At 44.7% G+C, this 21188-nt stretch overlaps 1 protein-coding gene across 1 annotated transcript; it reads right to left on the bottom strand.

Moving 5' to 3' along the window:
* Window positions 1-842: 842 nt before the first annotated feature.
* Window positions 843-21177, bottom strand: ZC3H6 (zinc finger CCCH-type containing 6). The gene is made up of 12 exons (XM_065632658.1): window positions 20597-21177; window positions 14071-14251; window positions 13152-13277; window positions 12527-12782; window positions 10708-10829; window positions 9503-9619; window positions 7928-8039; window positions 7287-7396; window positions 6243-6496; window positions 5122-5630; window positions 4211-4450; window positions 843-3270 (listed from the first exon to the last, which is right to left on the bottom strand). The coding sequence occupies exons 1-12, from the start codon at window positions 20686-20688 to the stop codon at window positions 1775-1777; spliced, it is 3615 nt and encodes a 1204-aa protein (XP_065488730.1). The 5' UTR covers window positions 20689-21177; the 3' UTR covers window positions 843-1774.
* Between the last annotated feature and the right edge of the window lie 11 nt (window positions 21178-21188).

The following is a 21188-nucleotide window of genomic DNA, read 5'->3' as shown; positions in this document are numbered from 1 at the left end:
TATAAACCCATGTGCTATTTCCAAACTGTTCCTATTTTTCCCCGCTGTCCAATTCCACTGCATTGCTTTTTTGGTGAAATTTTTGAACAGCCAAACTCGTCACCAGATGAAGTAATAAGAATACACAGGACTAGCAGATTACTCCAAAATAACAAAGTTTCATGACTGTTACCTAGTTTTCAATTATTTTGACCAAGGGCAATTCAAAATATCACAGAACTAATACAATTTATACTCTGGAAAATAAAGCCATTATTGCCTCCAGCGATGTCTCCTCTGCCGTGTTTTGCACACGTGGAAATCAGCAGCTTCCCTCCACTCATCCAAGCGAGACACTCGAATTCTTGCCCATTTGTCTCACAGGCACGAAACCCCAAAACCACAGAATTTGTGATCACAAATACTATATTGTCACAGCTGCAAGCATTATTTGGGCCAAGGAACAAAGGGAAAGGTCCAGCAAGGAAGAGACTTAATGCAAAGAACCATTCCAAGCGGGCAGGAAGCAGATGGCGACTGAGCAGCCGGCAGGTTTTATTGCCAATATATTGCATTCTTCTGGATAAAATCAACCCAAGAGAGGCTTTGAGGACAGTTGTGCTCTCGCATGCAAGATCTTCAGAAATTAAAGAACATGCGTGACATTCCTCACAGCGACGCTGATTATTTCCAACTCTCTCCAAAGCAGAGGCACATCTCGGAATCGGGCACCAAACTGACTCCATCTGGGCTCAGCACAAGGTTAGTTTAAAACCCAACTACCATCTGACTGTACTAAAACCAGTTTTAGCCACCGTCATCCTCTAGCTGCCAGTGTCCCAACACCACAGGCGGTACCAGGCTTTAGCTGTACCCTTTTTAATTTTTTTGTTAAAAATGTCATAAAGACACCATGAATACAAGTACTGCAGTTACATCAATACAAAAAAAGCAATACAAATTAAGCAGCTGAATACAAAAATACATTGAAATACATGAACACCACAATGTAACTTATAGCACTAATCAGAATTGTGTATGCGTGAAAAAATTAAATAAAAACCTTTTTTGTATTAGACACCTTAGGTATTCTCCACTTTTAACAGTAACTTTCTTCTAGTTATGTACTTCACAATTTCTTCTATATACAGCATAGAATAAAATACTTTTAAAAGATATGACATTTTTAATCCTCAATATGCGATATAGGTCTCTTTTACACTAAGAATATTGACTGCATGAGTAAAAACTGTCAATACGGTACATCGACTGATCGGAAAAGGAGGATCAACGTTTTCCTTTTAAATCATTTCCGTGGGTTTTCCGTCCGTGCGTAGGTTTGGCTTGATGCGTCGGACAATCCTTGTCACACAGAGTCTCTCACAGTAATTAATGTACATAATATTGCTTGTATCTATACAATCATACAAATGCCGCCATCATATCTAAATGTCGGTTATGAAAGAGACAGCTCACACATATACAGCTCTTCGGACTTTCCGGATGACGTATTTACAATGAAAGTGCTTTTCTCAGCTCTAACACGATACGTGGGGGGGGTCTTTTCTACATGTCAATTATTAGTCTCCCTGAAATTGGAAAAAGTATTATATAGAAAATACCACAGCTTTGCAAACACTATAGCATACTGTAGAACTGCATGTGGTTCTGAGATTAGCAGCTGAAAAGTGTTGATAATTATAATTTAAAAATAAATAAAGCAAAGAGGTAAACCAGTTACAAAACAGCAGAAAACTGCAATATTCACAACAGTAAAAAGACTTAAAATCAACTGCTAACAAAACGGTGAAGCGGTGGGATCGAAAGTCTTGAAAACATCTTTTAAGGACTTATCATCCGACTCCCCGCTGGGATCGCTCTCCGGGGGCTGCGCTGCCTGCCCGGGCGGCCGCACCTGCCGCGGGTCGCTGTACTGCGGCCGGATCAGCCCCGACAGCGCCTGGATCGGCAGGTTGTGCACCGCGGGCGCCGCGCTCGACTGCTTGGCCTGAGATTTACTGCTGCTGGTCGCTTTCTCCGGAGCAGAAGCTTCCGTTGATCCTTCGGGGTTTTTCTCCGCGTTGGAGGCGGCTTTCTGCAGCGACGGATCTTCCGAGAGACTGGGTTCGGTTTTACCAGAATTTTTCAAAATACTTTTTTTCTGGTTCTCTCCGTTCTCTCCCGAAGTAGCCGGAGCCACATCCGAGGACAAGCTGTGATCTCTGGGATCGTACAAACTAATCCCGCTCAGGATGGAGCCCGGGGTCCCCAGCCGGACCCCGCTGGAGGATAATTTGGGTGCGTAGGGGGGCAGAGCGTCGGGGTCGGGTTTGGCAGTGGCGGCTTCTGAGGGCTGCGAGGAGCCGGCGGATCTGGCGAGGCGGGGATCAAACTTGGGAGGGTGCGGATCCTTTGCGACTCCGTGATGCGTCTCTGCGCTCGACAGTCTGTGGAGCCTGGGATCGACGTTTTTTTGTAAGCGAGGGTCTCCTAGTTTGCTGGAGCTACTGGCGTGCGAATCCGCAGAGGGATCCAAGTAGCCACCCCGGCCCGCTAAGCTGTTTTTTGCCTTGGCGGCCAGTCGCGGGTCAGCAGGCATCGCATTTGGGTGGGGATCGTTTTTCAAATTCCGCAGCTTATTCAGTCTCTGGTCAGCGATGAGCGGAGGGAGAGGTAAATTGATTGAAGAGACGGGGTCGGGCTTAGGCAAAGGTATGGGGAGCAGATCCTCGGGCGCCCACACGATGTGCTTGGCGAAGTTGGGTTTCATCAGCGTCACGTCCATCTTGATGTGGCTGAACTGCCGGAGCTGCGAGCGGGGATCCCGCAGCGTGACCCCGGGCAGCGGCTCCAGCGGGATGAGGAACGCCCGCTCCCGCAGCTCCCGCTCCGAATCCTCTTCGTCGTCCTCCATCCCCTTCTGCTTGGCCTTGGCCCCGGCGTGGTGCAGCTCCAGCTTGGCCGCTCCCAGGGCCGCGCCGGCGTGTCCCCCCTCGCCCGCCTTGTGCACGCGTGGGTCCCGTGCCAGCCGTGGGTCCAGGGCCGCAGGGTCTGTGGGTTTGCGCGGGTTGGGGCGCGGGGAGGCGCGGAGCCGCGGGTCGGCAGCCTGCGCCCCGGCACCTTTGTCTTTGGCCAGCCGGGGGTCGGTGGGAATGCCGAGCATGTGCTGCTCTGCGGAATGTTGTTGGCGGTTCCGAAAGTTTTCGCTTTGCTTCTTTAGGGTTTTTAGTATCGATTTAACGCTGCTGCCCTCTTCCTCTTCACTGCTGGAATACCAGTTGACATTGTCATCTGAAAAAAAAAAAGAAATTATTAAAACAAATGATCACCGAGGAATATGACACATTTACTCATATGAAGGGTAATTTCTCATTAAAATCAAATTGAAAAGGCCTGATTATTCAGTCATCACTCCCTGTACTGTAACAACCACAATCTAAAATGACAAAAATCAATTTAAATGAAGAACTGACCTAACAAAAAAACTGTAGCTGGTTGAGGTACTTGCAAACTCTGCTGCATTCTCTCCACATACCTCTGTCAACATTAATCTGGGAAAATAACCCGCCTTCAAAAAGTTATTTCTGCCAGTACTAGTTTAACAACATTTAAAATCTGGATCTCAATGAAAGTGACCTTCATTGTGGGATAGGAGAAGGAAAAGTAGTCTTAAAAACTGATCAATTACAAATGTGGAATTCACTGCTTTATTACAACCCAAATCACAAGGTTTTGAGGAGCGGTCAAAATTCAGGACAGGAAGAAATAAGAATATTCAGTTTTAAAGGATAAATTCTCAACTATGGTATGCAGTTTACTGGAAAGCCTTATCAACACAGCTGTGTGCTCAGGAATACACAAAAACGACCAAGTGGCACAGATGAATAAACACAATCTAAGAGGCAGTTAGAAATAACAACCTGTTTCTTTCCATCGGGGGTTTTAAGAAGGAATTGAACTGTACACAACAGCCTTTTAAAAGCGCAAACTATAGCCAAAAATTATCCACAGACCTTTCTCCTTTGCACTGGAAAGTAGCAACTAGGTCTACAGTAAAATCCTAGAACAAGCTGGGAAGGGACTATATTTAGCTGAAAATATTATTTGTGTTGGTCCCTGCACGCTCACAATAATTGTGAATGGTAACGTGATGAAAATCCAAGTCAAGAGATTCACTCCAGGCTAACACACGGTCAGTAAGGATGTTCAGAACTCTAACGAAACTCTCTACCTTCGTCTTTGCTCATGGCCCGCTGGCCCTGGCTGCTGCTGGCGTCCCCGTCCCGGGGGTGCTTGTGGCTGAGCCTGGCGTAGAGCGCTTTCTGCATGGCAGGCAGGAAATCGGGGACGCCCATGGCGGCCTTGTGGCCCATGTGGCTGCCCATGCAGTCCGACTCGCCCCCACCCTGGTGCGGCTCCTGGCCCATGAGGTGAGCCTGGTGATCTGTAAATTCCCCGTGCCACGTTCCATCTGCGGGATACGAAAACCCAGTTAGCAGCCATCCTGTATGAGCTTTTACAGCAGAGGAGCTAAAACACAAACCACCGTCAAGCAAAACTAATGTGACTTGTATTACATGACTGGAAAGCATGAGCTGAAAAAGTCTTCATAGTGAAGACATTCCAGGTTTGGCTTTCATAGAATCAGACAATCATTTCAGTTGGAAGAGACCCTCAGGATCATCGAGTCCAACCATAACCTAACCCTGGCACTACCCCATGTCCCTGAGAACCTCGTCTAAACACCTTTTAAACCCCTCCAGGGATGGTGACTCTACCACTGCCCTGGGCAGCCTGTTCCAATGCCCGACAGCCCTTTTTGTGAAGAATTTTTTCCTAATATCCAATTTAAACCTCCCCTGGCGCAACTTGAAGCCATTTCCTCTTGTCCTATCACTTGCTACTTGGGAGAAGAGACCAACCCCCTCCATGCTCCAAGCTCCTTTCAGGCAGTTCAGAGACCAGGAGGTCTCCCCTCAGCTCCTGTTCTCCAGGCTGAACCCCCCGGGTCCCTCAGTCGCTCCCATCACGCTTGCGCTCCAGTCCCCTTTGGCTTTCTGTCCAAAATTCTTTCAGCTGCTCAGCTCTGATGTTTTAACACTGCAAAACCGCGAAGGAACAATGATTCTTCCATGTCCTTACCACCAGAGTTATTAGCTGGCTGGAAGTTATGCACAGCTTGATGAGAATAGTAATTGTCGTAGAAATCAGCCGGGTTCTGGATGGGCTCGTAGTTCATGTTGGGCTGCCGCTCCCCGGGCATCTGCTGGTACTGCGGCCCCGGGGGACAGTGATTCTCCCTCGGCATGTTCACCATGTGCCCCTGCACCCCCGGGGAGTTGTAGGAGCCGCCAAGCCCCGGCGGTGTGAGCGGCGGCCCCCCTTGCTGCCCCTGCATGGGCATCCCGCCCTGGCCCTGTGGCCCCAGGAAGCCGGGGGGGACGCCCTGCATGGGGGGGCTCTGCGGCATGCCCTGGGGACACGGGTGGTGGCCGGGAGAGCCCGGGTGCATGGGGGGCCCGTTGTGGCCCTGGGACATGCCAGGGCCCGGTCCGGGACTGGAACCTGGATTGTACATGTGCTGAGAATGGGGGTCGTTCCCCTGGAACGGGGGTCTAGGCGGCGAGGAGCTGTTATAGAAGGTCGGTGGCCTGCAGGCAAAAGAAAAATCAGGGAATCAAGTTTTGCACCTAAAAAGATCAAAAGCCCATTAGCTATCTCCTCACTCTTGTCTGTTCATACTTATTTGATCTTAACTTGCATAAAAATCTGAAAGAAACAATCGTTTTTTGAAAGTGACTATATACATCACACACAACAGAGCTGCTTTGAAAACAGAACATTTTTTCAATATTAGCACAGGCAGAACTGGACATTCGCTGCAATTAAAGAGTTTTAAACATCCCAAGGCCAACAGTCTCCAGCGGGAGCATCCATTGGCTTCCCTCACGAAAAAGCTGACTGACTATAAAAAGAGTTTAGAAGAGAAGAAACTTTGCTCAGCCTGCAAACGGAGAGAGGCAAGGCAGGCACACAGCAAAACAAGAGCCAAGGGAGTGACTTTCTGGCAGGTCATGGCTCAGTAAGTTCTCTTCTCTGGAAAGCATTAAATAAGTAAATAATTATAACAGCCAGGATTTGACGGATCATTAACTTAGCAATATCCTCAGAAGTACAAACTTCCAACAGAAACAAAGAGAAGCATTTAAATATTTACACGGCCACGTTTTAAGGAGCGTTCTACACAAAACTCTGAAACCTACTTTTTTCCAATTTTGTGTGCTAAATCCACAGTGGGCTTCACAACTATTTCAAAGAGAGACGGGATTTTCTTGTATTCTCCTGAAGGATCTTGATAATTTTCCATGTCAGACTCGGAGAAGGGATACTGCTCTGGTGGGGTGGGCAGGAGCCCAACGCCCGGGGGGGGCTTAGGGAGCGGAACTATTCCCCGCTTTCTGAGCTCCTCCAGTTCTTTCTCGTCTTCATTTTGCGGTTCCTCCTCGTTATTCAAAACCTAGAACAGAGCAAGGTAGCAAACACTTCATTAATTCTGCTGTACGTGCAGTTCAATTCAGTCTCATGCTTTCCATTTAAATATAATTGCTTGTTACAATACTACTATATATTGACATCAAACTTGGATGAATTATAAAACTATTATTACTCGTTCTGCAGGGCACCAATTCACAGCCAGGAAGAAAACTACTTCTGTAGTCAGGAAGGGACAATTTCACTCAAATCCATTTCCTTCAAACAGTAATTTTAAGTGACAAATTGAAGGGCTCGTTCCAAGATTCATAACGTCTCTAGTGTTGAACTCAGGCCACTTTTCTGTTACGGTCTGTTGTATAGTAACCAGAGAGAGACACGAATATCTCGATTAACGCAACAGTCAAGGCTTCGTGAATCACTGAGGAGGCACCTCGTTCCTTCCTCCACCCTGAGCGCAGAGTAAGTCAGATGATATCTGACTTCTGGGCAGCTCAGGGCAGACAGGATAAAAACCACACTTCTGGTTACGGAGTACACGGAGATTTCCATGGGAAGGGACGCAAAAGAAAGTTCACGGGCAGAAATCTGAGTTGTGAAAATAAACGAGCCTGATACAGCTAAAAAATAACTGATGGGAGAGGAATTCCCAGTATGGAACTGGCCACAGACTTACTGTGCTAAAGAGTGAGAGGGAGCTGAACATCGTTAGCGTTGAGCATCACGCTCCCCCAGAACCCTGCGGAAAGTTCCGGCAACCTCCCCCTGTTCTTTCTAGTGACAAACTCAGTCTTTAGAGACTAGGACCTGCTCACCTTGTCCAGCAGCTCTTTTGTTTCTGCAGTCAGGGGAGCATGAGAGAATTTGCACTTGTCTCCTTGGTAGCACTTTGCTCCCGTGTGGTAGAACTTGCAAGGGAACTCATGTAAGCAGCATGTTAAGGGTTCCTAACGAGCCTACGAAATTCAGCTGTCCACTATCCTTCAATTCTTCACCAGCACTTCATCTTTCCAAAGCAGTATCTTCAGAATTTCGAAAGCTAATAACCAACTTACCTCCTAGTTCCATTTAACATTCTGCTAATAATTACATTACTGTGGCCTTGACGTTATTTTTTTATTCTAAAATTACAATTAAAAAGACACAAAGGTCTCAATTCCAGAATAAAATACGAGTCCTTTACAACAAACAACAGGAGATCGGGGGTTTAAAAGTATGCTGACAAATGCATCTAACTGCAAGGGGCTTTATCTTTTAAAACATGAAAAATCCTTAAAAGCAAAAGAGTAATTTCATACTCCTCCGAAGTACTTCAGCAGAAAAACAATCTTGTAGTAAATCTACATAGTCTTTGGTATAATCTATTAAGAAAAGAAATAGCCATCCTTCAAAATCACATCAATTAAGAGTAAATACAAACTTTTAGTTTAATTCCAGTATATTTTTAAAAGGATATTGTGCAAATAAATGCAGTTCTCTCCTTTGGTGCAATAACCCTGTATGTAAAACTTGCAGATTTCCTTTTTCTTCTCAATCTCTGCATCATGATCAAATTTACACTGCTCTCCCTATTAATAAGAAAACAAGAAAAAACATCATCCATCTGAAACACTGAGTCGTTCCATCTCATATTTAATGAAAAACATCATCCTTAGATGAATTTAATTTTTTTTATCTTTACTAACACATAAATATGGCCCTAAAAACTGTGAATAGGAGGGCCTGGACCTAGAGAAACAATTCCTGAACGGGGATACAAAGAATAAATGCGGTGGTCACAGAAGACAAGTTGGCCTTGTGGTGCCAGTTCTGGCTCCTCGTGGTAACGCACGTTAAAAAGCCATTTAAACAAATACTTTACATAAACTATTTGCCATATAAACAATTATGCATATGATCAGAAAACCTGATTCTGTTTTAAGGATGTGTGGGAGAACTTAAAATCCAACAAGCAAAGTATTAAGACTCTTCCACATAGGAAAAAGAGAGTCCAACTAATATCAAGTTTATATCAACCATGTCGTGTTATACATTAGGATTACTTTGCTGCAGAGGTTTTTTGCATATTTTTTGTATTTATTTTCATGAAAAATACACTAGGTGCTCTTTCAGCCACTCGTTTTACAACTGAAGGTGGCAGCAAATACTCATTTTACTGAGCAGCGCCCACTGAAATATATCATTATCAAGGCAGCAACAAACACATTGTTTTCAATGGTCTGGCAAAAAAGCAGACTCATTTTCACCTTTTCAAAAAGAAACAGCAAACATTCTATCTCTAAATACACAGAGGAACCAAATAGAAATGACACACTCACTTATTCGGGAAGCACGCCGTTTTTCTTAAGCGTGTTTTAGAACTGCCTGAACTAGTCTTGCAGCAGAGGATTCAACTCCACAGCAGCGTAAGCTTCAGAATGAAGCAATATAATTTTGTTTTACATAATTAGAGACTGTCTTGCTAGGGCTTTTGCTTGACAGCTGACTGCTCTGAATAGTATTCTCTTCTTTCTGCTGCCTTCCGCTTGCTGGCCGAGGGAAGATGATTCTTTGGTAGGGGAACTATTACTACAACCCCACTTTTTACTTTAGAGAGAGAAATAATTCAGCATAATTAAGCAAGTCCTTCAATGGTTCACAATCAGCAGTAGCACATAAAAGAGAAATAATCTAATACATTCAGAAATCACTGCCTGTTTAGATTCCATACTTGCAAGGTTTGTATATTTGCATGACACACTGTCAAGTGTACATTTATGATACAATCACAGATGTTTTTGCTGTATATACTAATAAGCAAACACGATCATTTTAATAGAATTTGTTATAATTCAAAATGTGGAGCAGAAGGGGATATTTTCCCACAAGTACTCCTGCTGGCATTTATCTATGAACACTCAAAACATTACAAGTCAGAACGCTGAGCTTCAACATCCCAGTTTCCTTCACATCAGCTGTAGTAAAAAGCAGAGAACATCTTCTCCCCTCCCTCACCCCAAAGCAGCAGCCCCCAGACACCGTGCGGAATTACCTTAATACACCTCCCTTCCAGGAAATATTTACAAATTTGTTTGCCTTTGTGTTCCACTGTATGCTGATTGATGAACTCCTGGCTCATATTCACCCATTTCTTCACCGGTTTGCCGTCCTGTAAGAAAAATTAACACCCTAGTGACGCTTACTTATTAAACGCAGCCGCAACAATATCAGAGCACGCTTGGTGCACTAGTTATCCCAAAATGGGATTAACTACACCACGATTTAAGTTCTTAAAATTATTATGCTCACGGCTCAAAGTAAAGGTAAATATATATTTTTTTTCTTGGCTGCTTTGATACAGAGTCATGCAACCAAATCAGAAACTTCTTCCAACACAGCAGACACAAGTAACTTGACTGAAGGAAGAGGATCTCGCACTTCGTTTGACAAAGCACTCCCTACGTCACTGCCTGATTACTTATCTTCTCTTTTCCTCCCGTTAGAAGAAAAATAACAAATTGGTTTTCACAAAAAGGAGCAGGGATCTGACTGCTGCGCAGGAACTTCAGCAAGGGAACGGACGTGTTTCTCCACCATTGTTGGGCGCACACGAGCAGCAGCACATCAGGTGTCTGGTCTCATTTCGCTCGGCAGATTAAGCAACGTCACAAAAAATTAACACTAAAACGTGTTTTGCAGATTCTGCTGACATTGAGAAGCAGAAATCTTTGAGCTGGAAATGCCGCTCCTGGATCAGTCAAGATCTACAAACACTGAACCCTGGTTTCTCTAATTTCTGTGCAAAGAATTACTACGTGAAAACCAAGGTCACATTTCTTTCCATTTCCGCAGTCACGGTTTTGGGAAGAGAAAGAGAATTCTTCACGATTCAGACAAAAATCGGCAAAAGCTGTGAAGGTGTCTGTTTTCTTTGCTGAAAAATCCGAGTTGGACTGGTAGTAACAAAACACCTTCATTCAGATACAGGTAACATCCGAGTCCATGCACTACCCAAACCCAAAGCTCAGAAACCACTTTCTGCTAGTTTTTCATATTTCCAAGAAAAACAAGAAAATTCTGTATTAGCTTAAGCCAGTAACTACACTTTTTACATCAAGTGCTGCAAAACTCTAGTAATTTCCTAGATAAGAGGAAAGAAGGTTAAAGGTATGGGTTTTTTAAATACTCTTTGGTTAAAGCAAAGCCTCCAGTCGTTTGAAACAAGTCCATCAGGAACGCAGCTTTGACTCCACATACCTCGTGAAAGCCATCAGACCCTTTATTGCCCCCTCGGCCCCTTCCACGATCTTTACGCTTCAATTTCTTCTGCATTCCACGCCCTCGGCCAACATTGTAATTGTTACCTCTTTGAGAAATACCTGCAAAACAGCAACGACCTCTTGAAACCACCTCAAAAAGTAAAGAAAAGTAGTTATCTAGTGACATCAAATACAGACAAATCCAACAAACTCAATATCTACCTTTCTGCAGGCGGAATTCCTAAACAGTCCCTTGAATCACGAGCTGGCAAGTACAACACCCCAGCCCATTGCAATTCTGTGCAGGCGCCTGCTCTTTGAAAAGCTCTTCAAATCAATAGCAGGCTGACAAAGCAAATATCAAATTAACCTTGTGCAAAGCAGTGTCCCAGGATTAGAAGTGCAGACGTGTTATTTCTAAGCAGCCCAAATACGTTTGGCCACTTTGTGAACCAGGGACTAACCAGTACAACTGGCACCCAGGTGTGTGTGCACGTTTCCTTGTCACAACACGCAAGAAACCTGATATCATAACCTAAGAAATAGAACAGCTTAGACTATAAAAATGTTTAATGGTAACTGTTTGGAAGCCTCAAGAGGGTAATTATCCAGCTCCCAGCATGCCAGGAGTCACGGTCTCAAGTAAAAGCCCTGAGACAGTATCTGATTTCTCATCTATTTCAAAAAAAAAAAAAAAAAAGAATAAAGTGAGAACATTCTGCCAACATCACACAGGTGGCAGCCACCCTGTGATGGCGAAAACGTCCTGACTTCATCTCAGACACAAAAAGCAATTTTTGCCTCAGCTAAAAAGATTGTGCTGATCTTGCACCAATTTATTTTACTCTGAAGCAGAAGGGAACACAATAAGTCTTCCCTGTGGTCACTGAAAGCCAGCTTACTGCTCTTGTACACCACACAGTATCTTCCCAAGAACTAGTAAGGTATTTATACTGTCATACTATACAAAACCCTGCTCACATTTTGCCTGGGACACAAACTTTTAGCCGTGATTAAAGGGAGGAACTTTTGCAAAGTGAACAGACACTTTCTGAAATGAGAACTTGACCTTACAGAAAAAGGGCTGAGAAGAAGTTGAGCATTTCTAGATGCCCAACCTTCCGCACCCCAGGGCAACAGGGAGCCAGAAATCCATCCCTTTGTATAATGGCTCAATTCATTGTACAACGATGATCAGGAAAGGATCAGGCAGCAAACAGAAGGTGCAAACCAGAATGCATGCAAATCTAAGCTTCCAGGATTATGGCATCACCGATCTTTCAGGAATACGTTGCTCAAGAAGAAAACTTTCCCACCTGCATTTCTATTGGCCCAGCTTTGAATGCAAGAAAAGTTGTGAAAAGAAAAATAACAGGATCCCAGCATACTTCTGGGGCATACTAATTAAAATATTCACGCGTCTATCAAAATTTTTAGGCACTCAATTATTTGGGGGGGGTGGGGCTAATTTAGATTTGGGAATTCACATATTCACATTTCTCCCCTCAATCAAGCCCCACTTCAGCCTTTCATAAACTACCACCAGAAAGTTACTTTACAGCCCTGTGATTTCTTACTTCAGCAGTTACACAACAAAGATTTTGGCTTTTTAATGAGAGTTTTATTTCTTTATTTTCCACGCACGCATCACCAGACCCCTGACCTTCAATCTCCGCATTGGTGTGACCGCAGGACATGATTCCTTGGCGCTGCAGAGCGCTGTCGCTCGCTGACGGGAGGCTGCGAGCTCGCTGCCTTCAGCTCTCAAGCATCCCGAACCCGCCCGTTACTGCTGCTAATGACGCTCATTACCTTACCTTTCTGGAGCCCTTTCATCCCCTGTTTTTTCACTGGTTCTTTCGGGAACGGAGGCCCCAAATCCGTACTGGAGGTCTCTTTAGCTTGCCTGTATTGTTTAAGCTGATCAGCAAAATCTTCATCCTTTTCTTCCTCATTATAATTTCCAAAGTTTTCATCGCTGTAATGGCTATAGTCGTCATACTCCTTACTTTTTACATTTTTTTTATGTTGCATTTTCTGGGAACTCATGTAATTTCCTGATACGTGTCCGTGCTGTATGAAAGGGAACGCATTGCTCAGAAGCAACTCAATATTTCAAAAAACACCCCTCCAAACTGCACTACCAAACCGATTGGTTTCACCCTGTTTTATTGTCATGCCATCTACCAGATTTGCACGAACAAGCATTAATAACAAGCAGTGAAAATCAGTTATTTAGTAAAAATTAGTACTTTTGAATGCATCAAAACTGGAAAAAAAGAACAGCATCAACATCTATACTTCAGAAAAGTCTTCAGCAATGCCGACAAAGCATTTTAACGCATGCAGTTCTAAGTGCTCCTTAGATGCACTGTGTTACATTGGCATTTTTTACCTTACATCTAAATAAAGACGGAAGAAATCACTTTAAACCAGTCCTACCTGACTGAAGGAAGAATCATAATCTCTGTAGGAAGAGCTGCTGCTCTTTTTGTGGGGCCTTTCAGTGCGCTCCATGTCGGAGTCATGGCTGTAGTCGGAACTGTCGTCGCTGGAAGGGGAGTTATGCTGCAAAAAAAAAGAGGAAAACAGCTCAAACAGCTCTCAAAGGCTGTTAGGGAATTCTCCACATAACTGGCCTGCTCTACATGCACTTAAAGGACGCGTTAGCCCAATAAATGAAAATATTTTCCCAATTCTCAGAAAGCAAGCACGCTTTTTGATGACCACTCTTGATCAGAGAGCGATCTGACCCCATGAAGCTTCGGAATTTAATTACCACGGGCTACGTGGTTTCTCAGGGCTCTCTCTCCATTTTACCTCTTATCCTCAAAAACTCTCCCTCTCTACGGTTCAGGTACCATCATCACTGTCAGCAGCCAGTGCTTAAATTAAGATTTAAACAATTTAACAAGTGGCTTAACACTTGGGCCTTTTCTGCCAGAACTACCACAACCACCGACAATGCCAAAGAGTAAAATGCTCATAAATCTGGGTATTTTGCGAGCTGCTATTAGAAGAAGTATTGAAATAAATAAGCAATCAATGAAGATGTATATCACGAATAACAGAGCTACACCCACAATCTGATTTTGTATTTCTTTTAAATATAAACAGATGAAAACCAAGTTTATTAAAACGCATTTAGGCAAAGGTAAATAAAGTCAAAAGTCTATTTAAACAAATCCTTTAATATTGAAATGCACTGGTAAGATAGGAATTTTTTAAAGTGCACTCAGAGTCCAAAGACCACCTAAATAGCAATAAAACCATTTCAGATTTCTTCTCCAATTCCCTGGACCCTTGTCTAAACCTGGAATTAAAATAAGCACCTCCAATATCTTGGTTTGCATTTCCTAACCTTATGCTTATCGCGTCTTCTCCTTTTCGATTTTTTCTTTTCTTTTTCTTTTTTGCGTTTCTTCCGGGATTTTCTATGTCCTTTTTCATTTTTCTGTTTATCATCACCTTTTGTACCATGTTCTTTAACATCTTCATATGCTGCATCATCTATTTCACCATCTTCAAGCTCTCCATCTTCTCTGTAGGAGGAAACATATCAATACAATAAAATTACCTGTTATTATCCACCTCATCTGTCCAACAGCACAGTACGAACAAACACACCCGGTATTTCTTTCCACCAGTTACATTTTTATACATGTGCACAAACGTTTTAATACATGCGACACCCCAAGAACTACTGGGATTTTACTATTTTCCTTTACAGTTAAAGAAAAATGGAAAGCAAGCCATTAAATGGCCTTGAGTTGTACTGCAAAATTTAAAAGTTTAAAAACTTTACTTCTCAGAACAAAGGTCTTCTCTTCTTACATAGTTTTCTCCAATCTAGATGAAAAAACCTGCTTCAATATGAAGCACTCTGTCGCCCTTAAACCCATTTCAAACGGAAGAGGCAGTTTAACCATTTCTAGAAATACTCCTACTACAATCACATGCCTTGATGGTGCTGTATTTGCAGAACAGATGTAGTCAAAATGAGAGGCAATTAAAACTCTGAAAACCGTCTAGTTAAAGAGTAGCACTAATGCAAACAAGCAGCTGGGCACTGCAGGAAAAACTGCACAGTAACACAAACATATATTGAATTTCCTCCAACACACCAGCGCCTGGAACTAAAGACGGGTCTGTAGTGCCCGGGGTGTAATGGGCAAAGTCATGAGCAACGCAAAAAAGGGGAATTAACTCAGTGGTTGAGTCTTCGAAAGAAATCCATACATCGATAAATATTGAAATGGAACAATATGCACATGAATGTATAATAACTTCATAGAACTGTGACTGCTCAAAAGTCTTCAAACTGCAGAAACACCAAAGGATGATTTAAAAAAAAAATAAAACAAAATGTGACACTTTAAGCGTCTGTAGACTAACTAACAGAAAAGCTTGTGCTTATCTCCACCTGTAGGGAAATAAAGTTTCTGTGATTACATAAGGCTTTAAAGAAAGTTTTGTCTGCTGACCCAAACAATAACAACCCTGAAAATATTTTGCCATGAAAGAAACATTTTGACCAAACAGCAGGTGACCGATTTCTCACCCCTATTTCAGACCCACTGCTGAAACAATCTCAGCTCCACTATTTGCTGGGCTTTGGGTGCGGAAGAATTTAACTTTTAAACCTTTATAAGGGGCTCTGTGTAATTATTTCTATATTGCCACCGCCTCAGGAACTCAGCCTTTGCAAGCACTGTGGAGCCTTATAGAACCAGTCCTGGATTTTGACACGGAGACTGTTTAAAACGCCGTCAGTCCTACGGTGTCTGAGACCTTCGCTCTGCAAACGGACCTGATTCAGCAGAGCGAGTCTGTAGGTACCAGAAAACTATATATATCTATATAAAAATAACCCTAAACCAAGACCAAACCAGTGCTGGGGGCAGCAGAGGCAAGAAGGGAAGTTTATAAGCAGTTTTCAAACGTCGAACTATTAAAAAGTGGGCATAAAAAGACAGATTTAATCTGAATAAAAGATTCTGCTACACATTAAAGAGCATCCAGGACTTTACCACAGGCAGCTGTTGAATAAACTGGATAAATTCACAAAAACACCCATTAAGGGCACGGCTGCTCCCTCCAACACACCAAATCCAACCCCCAGTATAAAATCAATCCCGTCCTCAAACACCAGGGTACAGCAGCTACAGAATTCCCGGACAAATTTTGAATTACACCACATGATGTCCCAAGAAATCATTTGTTGCATCTTTCCAGGAGATACTTGATTGATAAACCAACATCTCCTATTTTGACCAAGTGAGCTAAGCTCACTCTCTTGAGGATCTGCTCAATTAAAACATTCTCCTCAGTACAACGCCTACTGAAAATGCTCTTTGGGAAATACGGTATTTACCAGTCACCAGCTCCTCTGGGAGCTGCTGTCATATATTTACACTCTGGGATGCATAAAAAAATAATAATATTTACACTCTGGGATGCATTAAAAACCAACTTTCTAGGTAAAACACTTGGTCAGAATGTCAGTAATAGGATCCTCCGGATGGCATTTCAAAGGCACGATTACAAAAGTCCTCTCATCCTCAAGCGCCTGCATTCTTTCCACAACATCCCAGAATTTTCCAAGCACTGAACTTCGAGAATGTAAAAAAAAGAACTCAAATCGCTGATGCGATCGCTCCCTTTTCCGCAGCCTCCAGACACTGGGAGCTGGCTGGGAATACAGAACCAGAACCGTAAAGCGTTTCCACTGGCCTACGTGGGTTTCTGGAGCGTCTCCAAATGGATCAGACGGGCACAGAAGCCTCGTTGTTTCTTCAGGGAGAACCAGCGCGGTGAAATCACCCAAAGAGCAGTTATGCAAATATTTGGTTAGGGAAACTTAGAAATCCACGTGTAAAGCGACTCACCGTTACTCTACTGTTTACAGCTGAATTTCTAACATTCAGACTCAGCTTTAACCCACGTTTCTTGCCCTTAGTCCGAGTCCTTTTCAAAAAATCGCATTCTTTATGTTGAAAGAAGATCTACAACCCACGGTCCTTCAGTCCAAGATACAAAACAAGACGTGTTTTCTCGGCACACTGACGACTGTAGCTCTGAAATATTTTAAGAAAACTAAGAGAGTTTTCCCTGTGGGACAGTTTTTCCCCAATTCCTGACAGAAGCGTTCCAGCAAACCTGCAGAGACAGCAGGGGCTGCAGCAGAATCTCGCGGGTCAGAGCTTGTTTTTATAAAACTGCGAAGAGCACAATAACTTAGGCACGACTTGATGATGTGAAAATTACACGTTTAAAGTAAGATCCTAGAGGGTTAAAATTCACAAAACTGATTTCTCCCAGCAGGCTGCTACACTACAGAACTTATTAATGCATAAGGAAAAGAAGAACAAAAGGAGAAGGTGGCGTCGCAGTTAAACTTCTTCGACAAAAGTTACGCAGGTCACTTAACTGCATTTTTCAGCTGCCCCTAAGTTTTGACCACTCTGCAAATTGGAGTTATTTTAATCTACAGCCAGGCAGTGAAATTGCATCGGGAAAAGTTAATTGCTCGGGTTTTCTAAGCTCTATTGGCTGGAACAGACCCATGCTCCCATGAAATAGGGGAAGGAAGCGAGCAGGACAGCAGCGGGGAATGCTGAAAAAATACCTTCCTGAGCTGGTCCTGGAGGCCAAGGAGCAATTTTTGGGCAGCCCAACTCCTCACCCTGCTGCCCAACCGTCTCCCACGGCCGGGGTTCAGTGCTGCAACGACAGAGCAGCAGCTCTGCTGGCCAGCCCTGGGTTTTTGCTGGGTGGCAAACAAGCCTTGTTTGCCCACGGGGCGTATTGGGGAGTGATTATCTCTAGAGGTTCCCTCATGTCGAAGCAAGTTTCGAAATCACGCTCGAAAACAATAAATCACTACCAGGCTGCTGCGTTTGGCGATCGCAAACAACTTCAACTCAAGGCATTCTTTGGCGGTTAACTATTACCAAAAAAACTCTGTAAAAACAGGCATAAAATATCTCTAAAAACAGACAGCAGGAGGAGGAAACTGGGAAACCAGAGAGTGAGTGTACCAACTGCATTTTAAAATGTAAAAATGATAGCAAAATACATAATGAGACAGCGCAGAGCGAGGATCAGCGTGTTTCTCAGGAAAAGGGACCCGAAACGCGACCCACAAGCCCAGCTTTGGAGTGGCATTTCCAAACATCCTCTGCAAAAACGGGGACAATTTCCTAACGAAGCTTTGCACAGGCCACTCGGATGTCTGCCACAGAGCTGCCCCTAGGGAAAAATTTCCTTTATTGTACCACGAGCACGTGAAAAAGGGCCTGAGACGCTTGCAGTGCAACTCTTAAGGCTGTGCTGGCTACGGCAGCGTTACTTGCATCTCAACTTTCAGACCCGTCACTAGGTCACAGCTATTTTTACAGCAGATAATGGCACAGGAAATCTCCAAGTCTGGACATTAAAAGGCAGTAAAGCAGAGGCAGCCAACAGAAAGTATCGGTACCACCCTAATGGGCTAGAATTTAGAAACAAATGAACTTTACAAAGACACCTGTGCTCTGTGAGTAGAGAAAGTCTCAAATACTTCGCCCAAGAGAAAGTCTCCACAACGAGTTAACTAAAAATATTTAAAGAATGAGAAACCTTCCTCACTCCATCAGGTGCCACAGCTGCAAAGCAAGAAAACAAAGGCCTGGGATTAAAGCAACCTTCCAACTTCAAATATTTAATGTGTGGACAAATGAGGGGTTTTTACTATTTTTACATTAACCAACTTCTTTATAATTCTACAGATCAGTTCAAAAGCAAACAAAATGTTAAGAGAAATGCTATTAATCCGTGCTCCACAAATCGGCCTGTTAAATGATTTCAGCAGCTGTACCTACAGCAAACTAGTCCCGCTGAGCTACCGGCACAGGAAAAAATTGATTGCAAGATAAAACTATTGAAACGTGTTCATTTAAAAATCCCAAACGAGCACGACAGCGTGGCTCCGCGGTAACTCAGAACACGGGTGTATCAGGTATTCACGTCTTTCCTATAGAACTTACAGCTGGTTTTCCAACCGACTACAGCGGAGAGAGGACAAAACCAACTCGGCACTAAAAACCATCCGCGGTTAAAGCCGCACGGGCTCTCCCCGAGGTGACGCACCCGTGTTTTCTGTGGACGGGAAAGACTCTGTTTCTCTTTAGGCCTTTCCCAGTCACCGGCTGGTAGGGAAATCGTTACATACTTCAGAAAGCTAAAGTATTTTTACAGGATCACATTTGCACACCTAATATACTACAACCTATTCGGGGCTCTTTTTTTTTTTAACAACACTCTGGGTGTACTAAGAATACACTTTACACGTCCCGCATCAGAGGGGAGCAGAACTTTTATAAAAGTCTTGTTCGCACAAAGTATCATTGAACAGGTAAATGTGTTCACTGCTAGTCTGCTCTTCTGAAATTAAAACATTACAGAGCCACGTTTATAAATTAACCTGTGTGATGAGTACGTTAGACTATTAGGTAGCGCTTTTTTCTGCTGTTTCATAATTTACCAGCGCACCGCGGTGAGAGCAGCGGGTTAGAGGAACTGGACTTGTCACCATCGCATGAGTAACCCCACGTCAGAAAAACTGCGCTTCCAGCACAACTGTGAGTAACTCGGGCTTGTCCTCGAGGACTTTAAACCACCGAGTATTTCCAACGCCTGCAACAGTAAAAAACTCCCAGACTCGCTCCAGGAACTCTAAAGCCCTCGGCCTGCAGGGTCTTAATAGGTATTTATGCCCTATCTCCAGCTTTCCCAGCGGATCGCCGGTTTGGTTTCCACACAGCGCGCTGCTCGGGACCCACAGCACCACACGACTTCACCCTATTTCACTATTAAAAGAAAGGTGAAAACAAGACTCGGCAGCCGCGGGGTCGGCCCTGACCCTGTTATCGAATACCAATACGGTTTTTGGACCGGTCAGCTGGCACTTGCCCACTTGTCACACAGAACTAGCTGCTCTTTCTCCAGTGAGGAACTTAAATTCGCTCGCAAGCCCTTTTTTTCTCTTTTTTTTTTTTTCCCCAGTGTTTTTCAGTCCGGCGAAGTACCAAGCAGGGCTGTGGAGCTGTGTGGGGAGGACAGCCTGAAGCCCGGCTGTCAAAAAAGCAGATACAGACTGAAGGATGGGGAGCTGCCACCCTGGCACGGTATTTTTGGAAGGGGTAGGGAAGGGCCAAGGCTGCCTGGAGAAAGGATTTGAGTTTCCAGCAGCTGCGGGAGAGAAGGGGAGGGAGGCACATAGGTTCTTGCGCCAGGAACAGGACTCTGCGTTTCTGCGCATGGGGACTGAGGGGTGGCAAAGATAACGTCAGTCAGACCTTAATCTGCATTTAAAAAAAAAAAAAAAAAAAAAAAAAAATCCGGTTAAATGTGTAAGGTGGAATCTGGCAAGAAAATGACGTTAAATATGGATCTAGGGAGAGATTCTCGTATGAACAAAAACAACAACAAAAAGACCCAACTCGGAGCACCCTTTCCTACCTGACTGGCAGCACCAGGGGAGAAAAAGAACAATGGTGACATTCAACAGACACCCGCTGGAAAAAGTGCAATTTATGGAAAGAAATGGAAAACAGCCCCCCCCATCCCCAGCCAGAATAAATAACTGAAGATGTCAAACGCATGCACCCCAGAAAATAAAACCCTAACAACGCTGAGCCGTCCCCCCCATCCCCTCCTCGCATCCCCCCCATCGCCACCCCGGCCCTTCCAGCCTGGAGGGGACCCCCAAAAACCACCGTTAACCCCCTCGGCACATCAACACAGCATCATCAGCATCATCATCATCATCACCACCATCACCCCACTAGTACCACCATTATGAGAAGCGGAGAGAGAGAGAGAGAGAGAGAAGAATGTTACTCGACCTTTCGTCCCCTGCATGTTGCCTGTCAGAGTCGGGCATGTGTGGGTCAAGGACTGGGTTTGGGGCTTTGGAGAACAGGCTCTCAAAGGCCATAGTGCAGTGGTGTGAGGAGGAGGCAGGCAGGGCACTGCCCGGGCTGGGAGGCGGCGGCGGCGGCGCGCACGGCCGCGCTGGGGGCGGCTCGGTGAGGAGGAGGGTCGGGTCCCTTCAGTGAGGAGAGATGATGAAGGTTTCACTCACGGTTACTTAGTGGGACACTAACGGGCGCTCGGTGCGGGCAGCACCGGCCGAGCCCGGCCGCCCCGCGCGGGCGGGAGGCGGAGGAAGGCGGCGGCGGCGGCGGCTCGGAGGAGCAGGCCCGGGGCAGAACGAGAGGACACACACACGGGGGAAGGGAGGTGCTGGTGGCCGGAGATGCCTGCCCTAATTCTTCCTTACAAACATGGCGCCCGCTCGAGGCACTCTCACAAAATGGCGCCGGCGGGAGGAGGACGAGGAGAAGGGCGGCAGCGGCGGCAGCGGCCCCCCGGCGCTCGCCCCCCGGCTCGGGCTCAGCGGCCGCGGCCCAGCCCGCGCCGCCGCCACCACCGCTG

The sequence above is a fragment of the Caloenas nicobarica genome, chromosome 3 (genome assembly GCF_036013445.1).
Source record: "Caloenas nicobarica isolate bCalNic1 chromosome 3, bCalNic1.hap1, whole genome shotgun sequence".
Classification (NCBI taxonomy): domain Eukaryota; kingdom Metazoa; phylum Chordata; class Aves; order Columbiformes; family Columbidae; genus Caloenas; species Caloenas nicobarica.
Note: the sequence above shows the minus strand (reverse complement) of the source record. Positions and strands in the feature narration are given on the sequence as shown.

Bases quoted from the DNA above. Each gene is read 5' to 3' on its own strand.
- ZC3H6 (XM_065632658.1), bottom strand. From the start codon at position 20,688: ATGGCCTTTGAGAGCCTGTTCTCCAAAGCCCCAAACCCAGTCCTTGAC. The intron at 13,278-14,070 runs GTTAGGAAATGC...TTTTTTTTGCAG, and splicing joins GAAGACGCGATAAGCATAAG to CATAACTCCCCTTCCAGCGA. The intron at 9,620-10,707 runs GTATGTGGAGTC...TTTTTCTTACAG, and splicing joins GGTCTGATGGCTTTCACGAG to GACGGCAAACCGGTGAAGAA.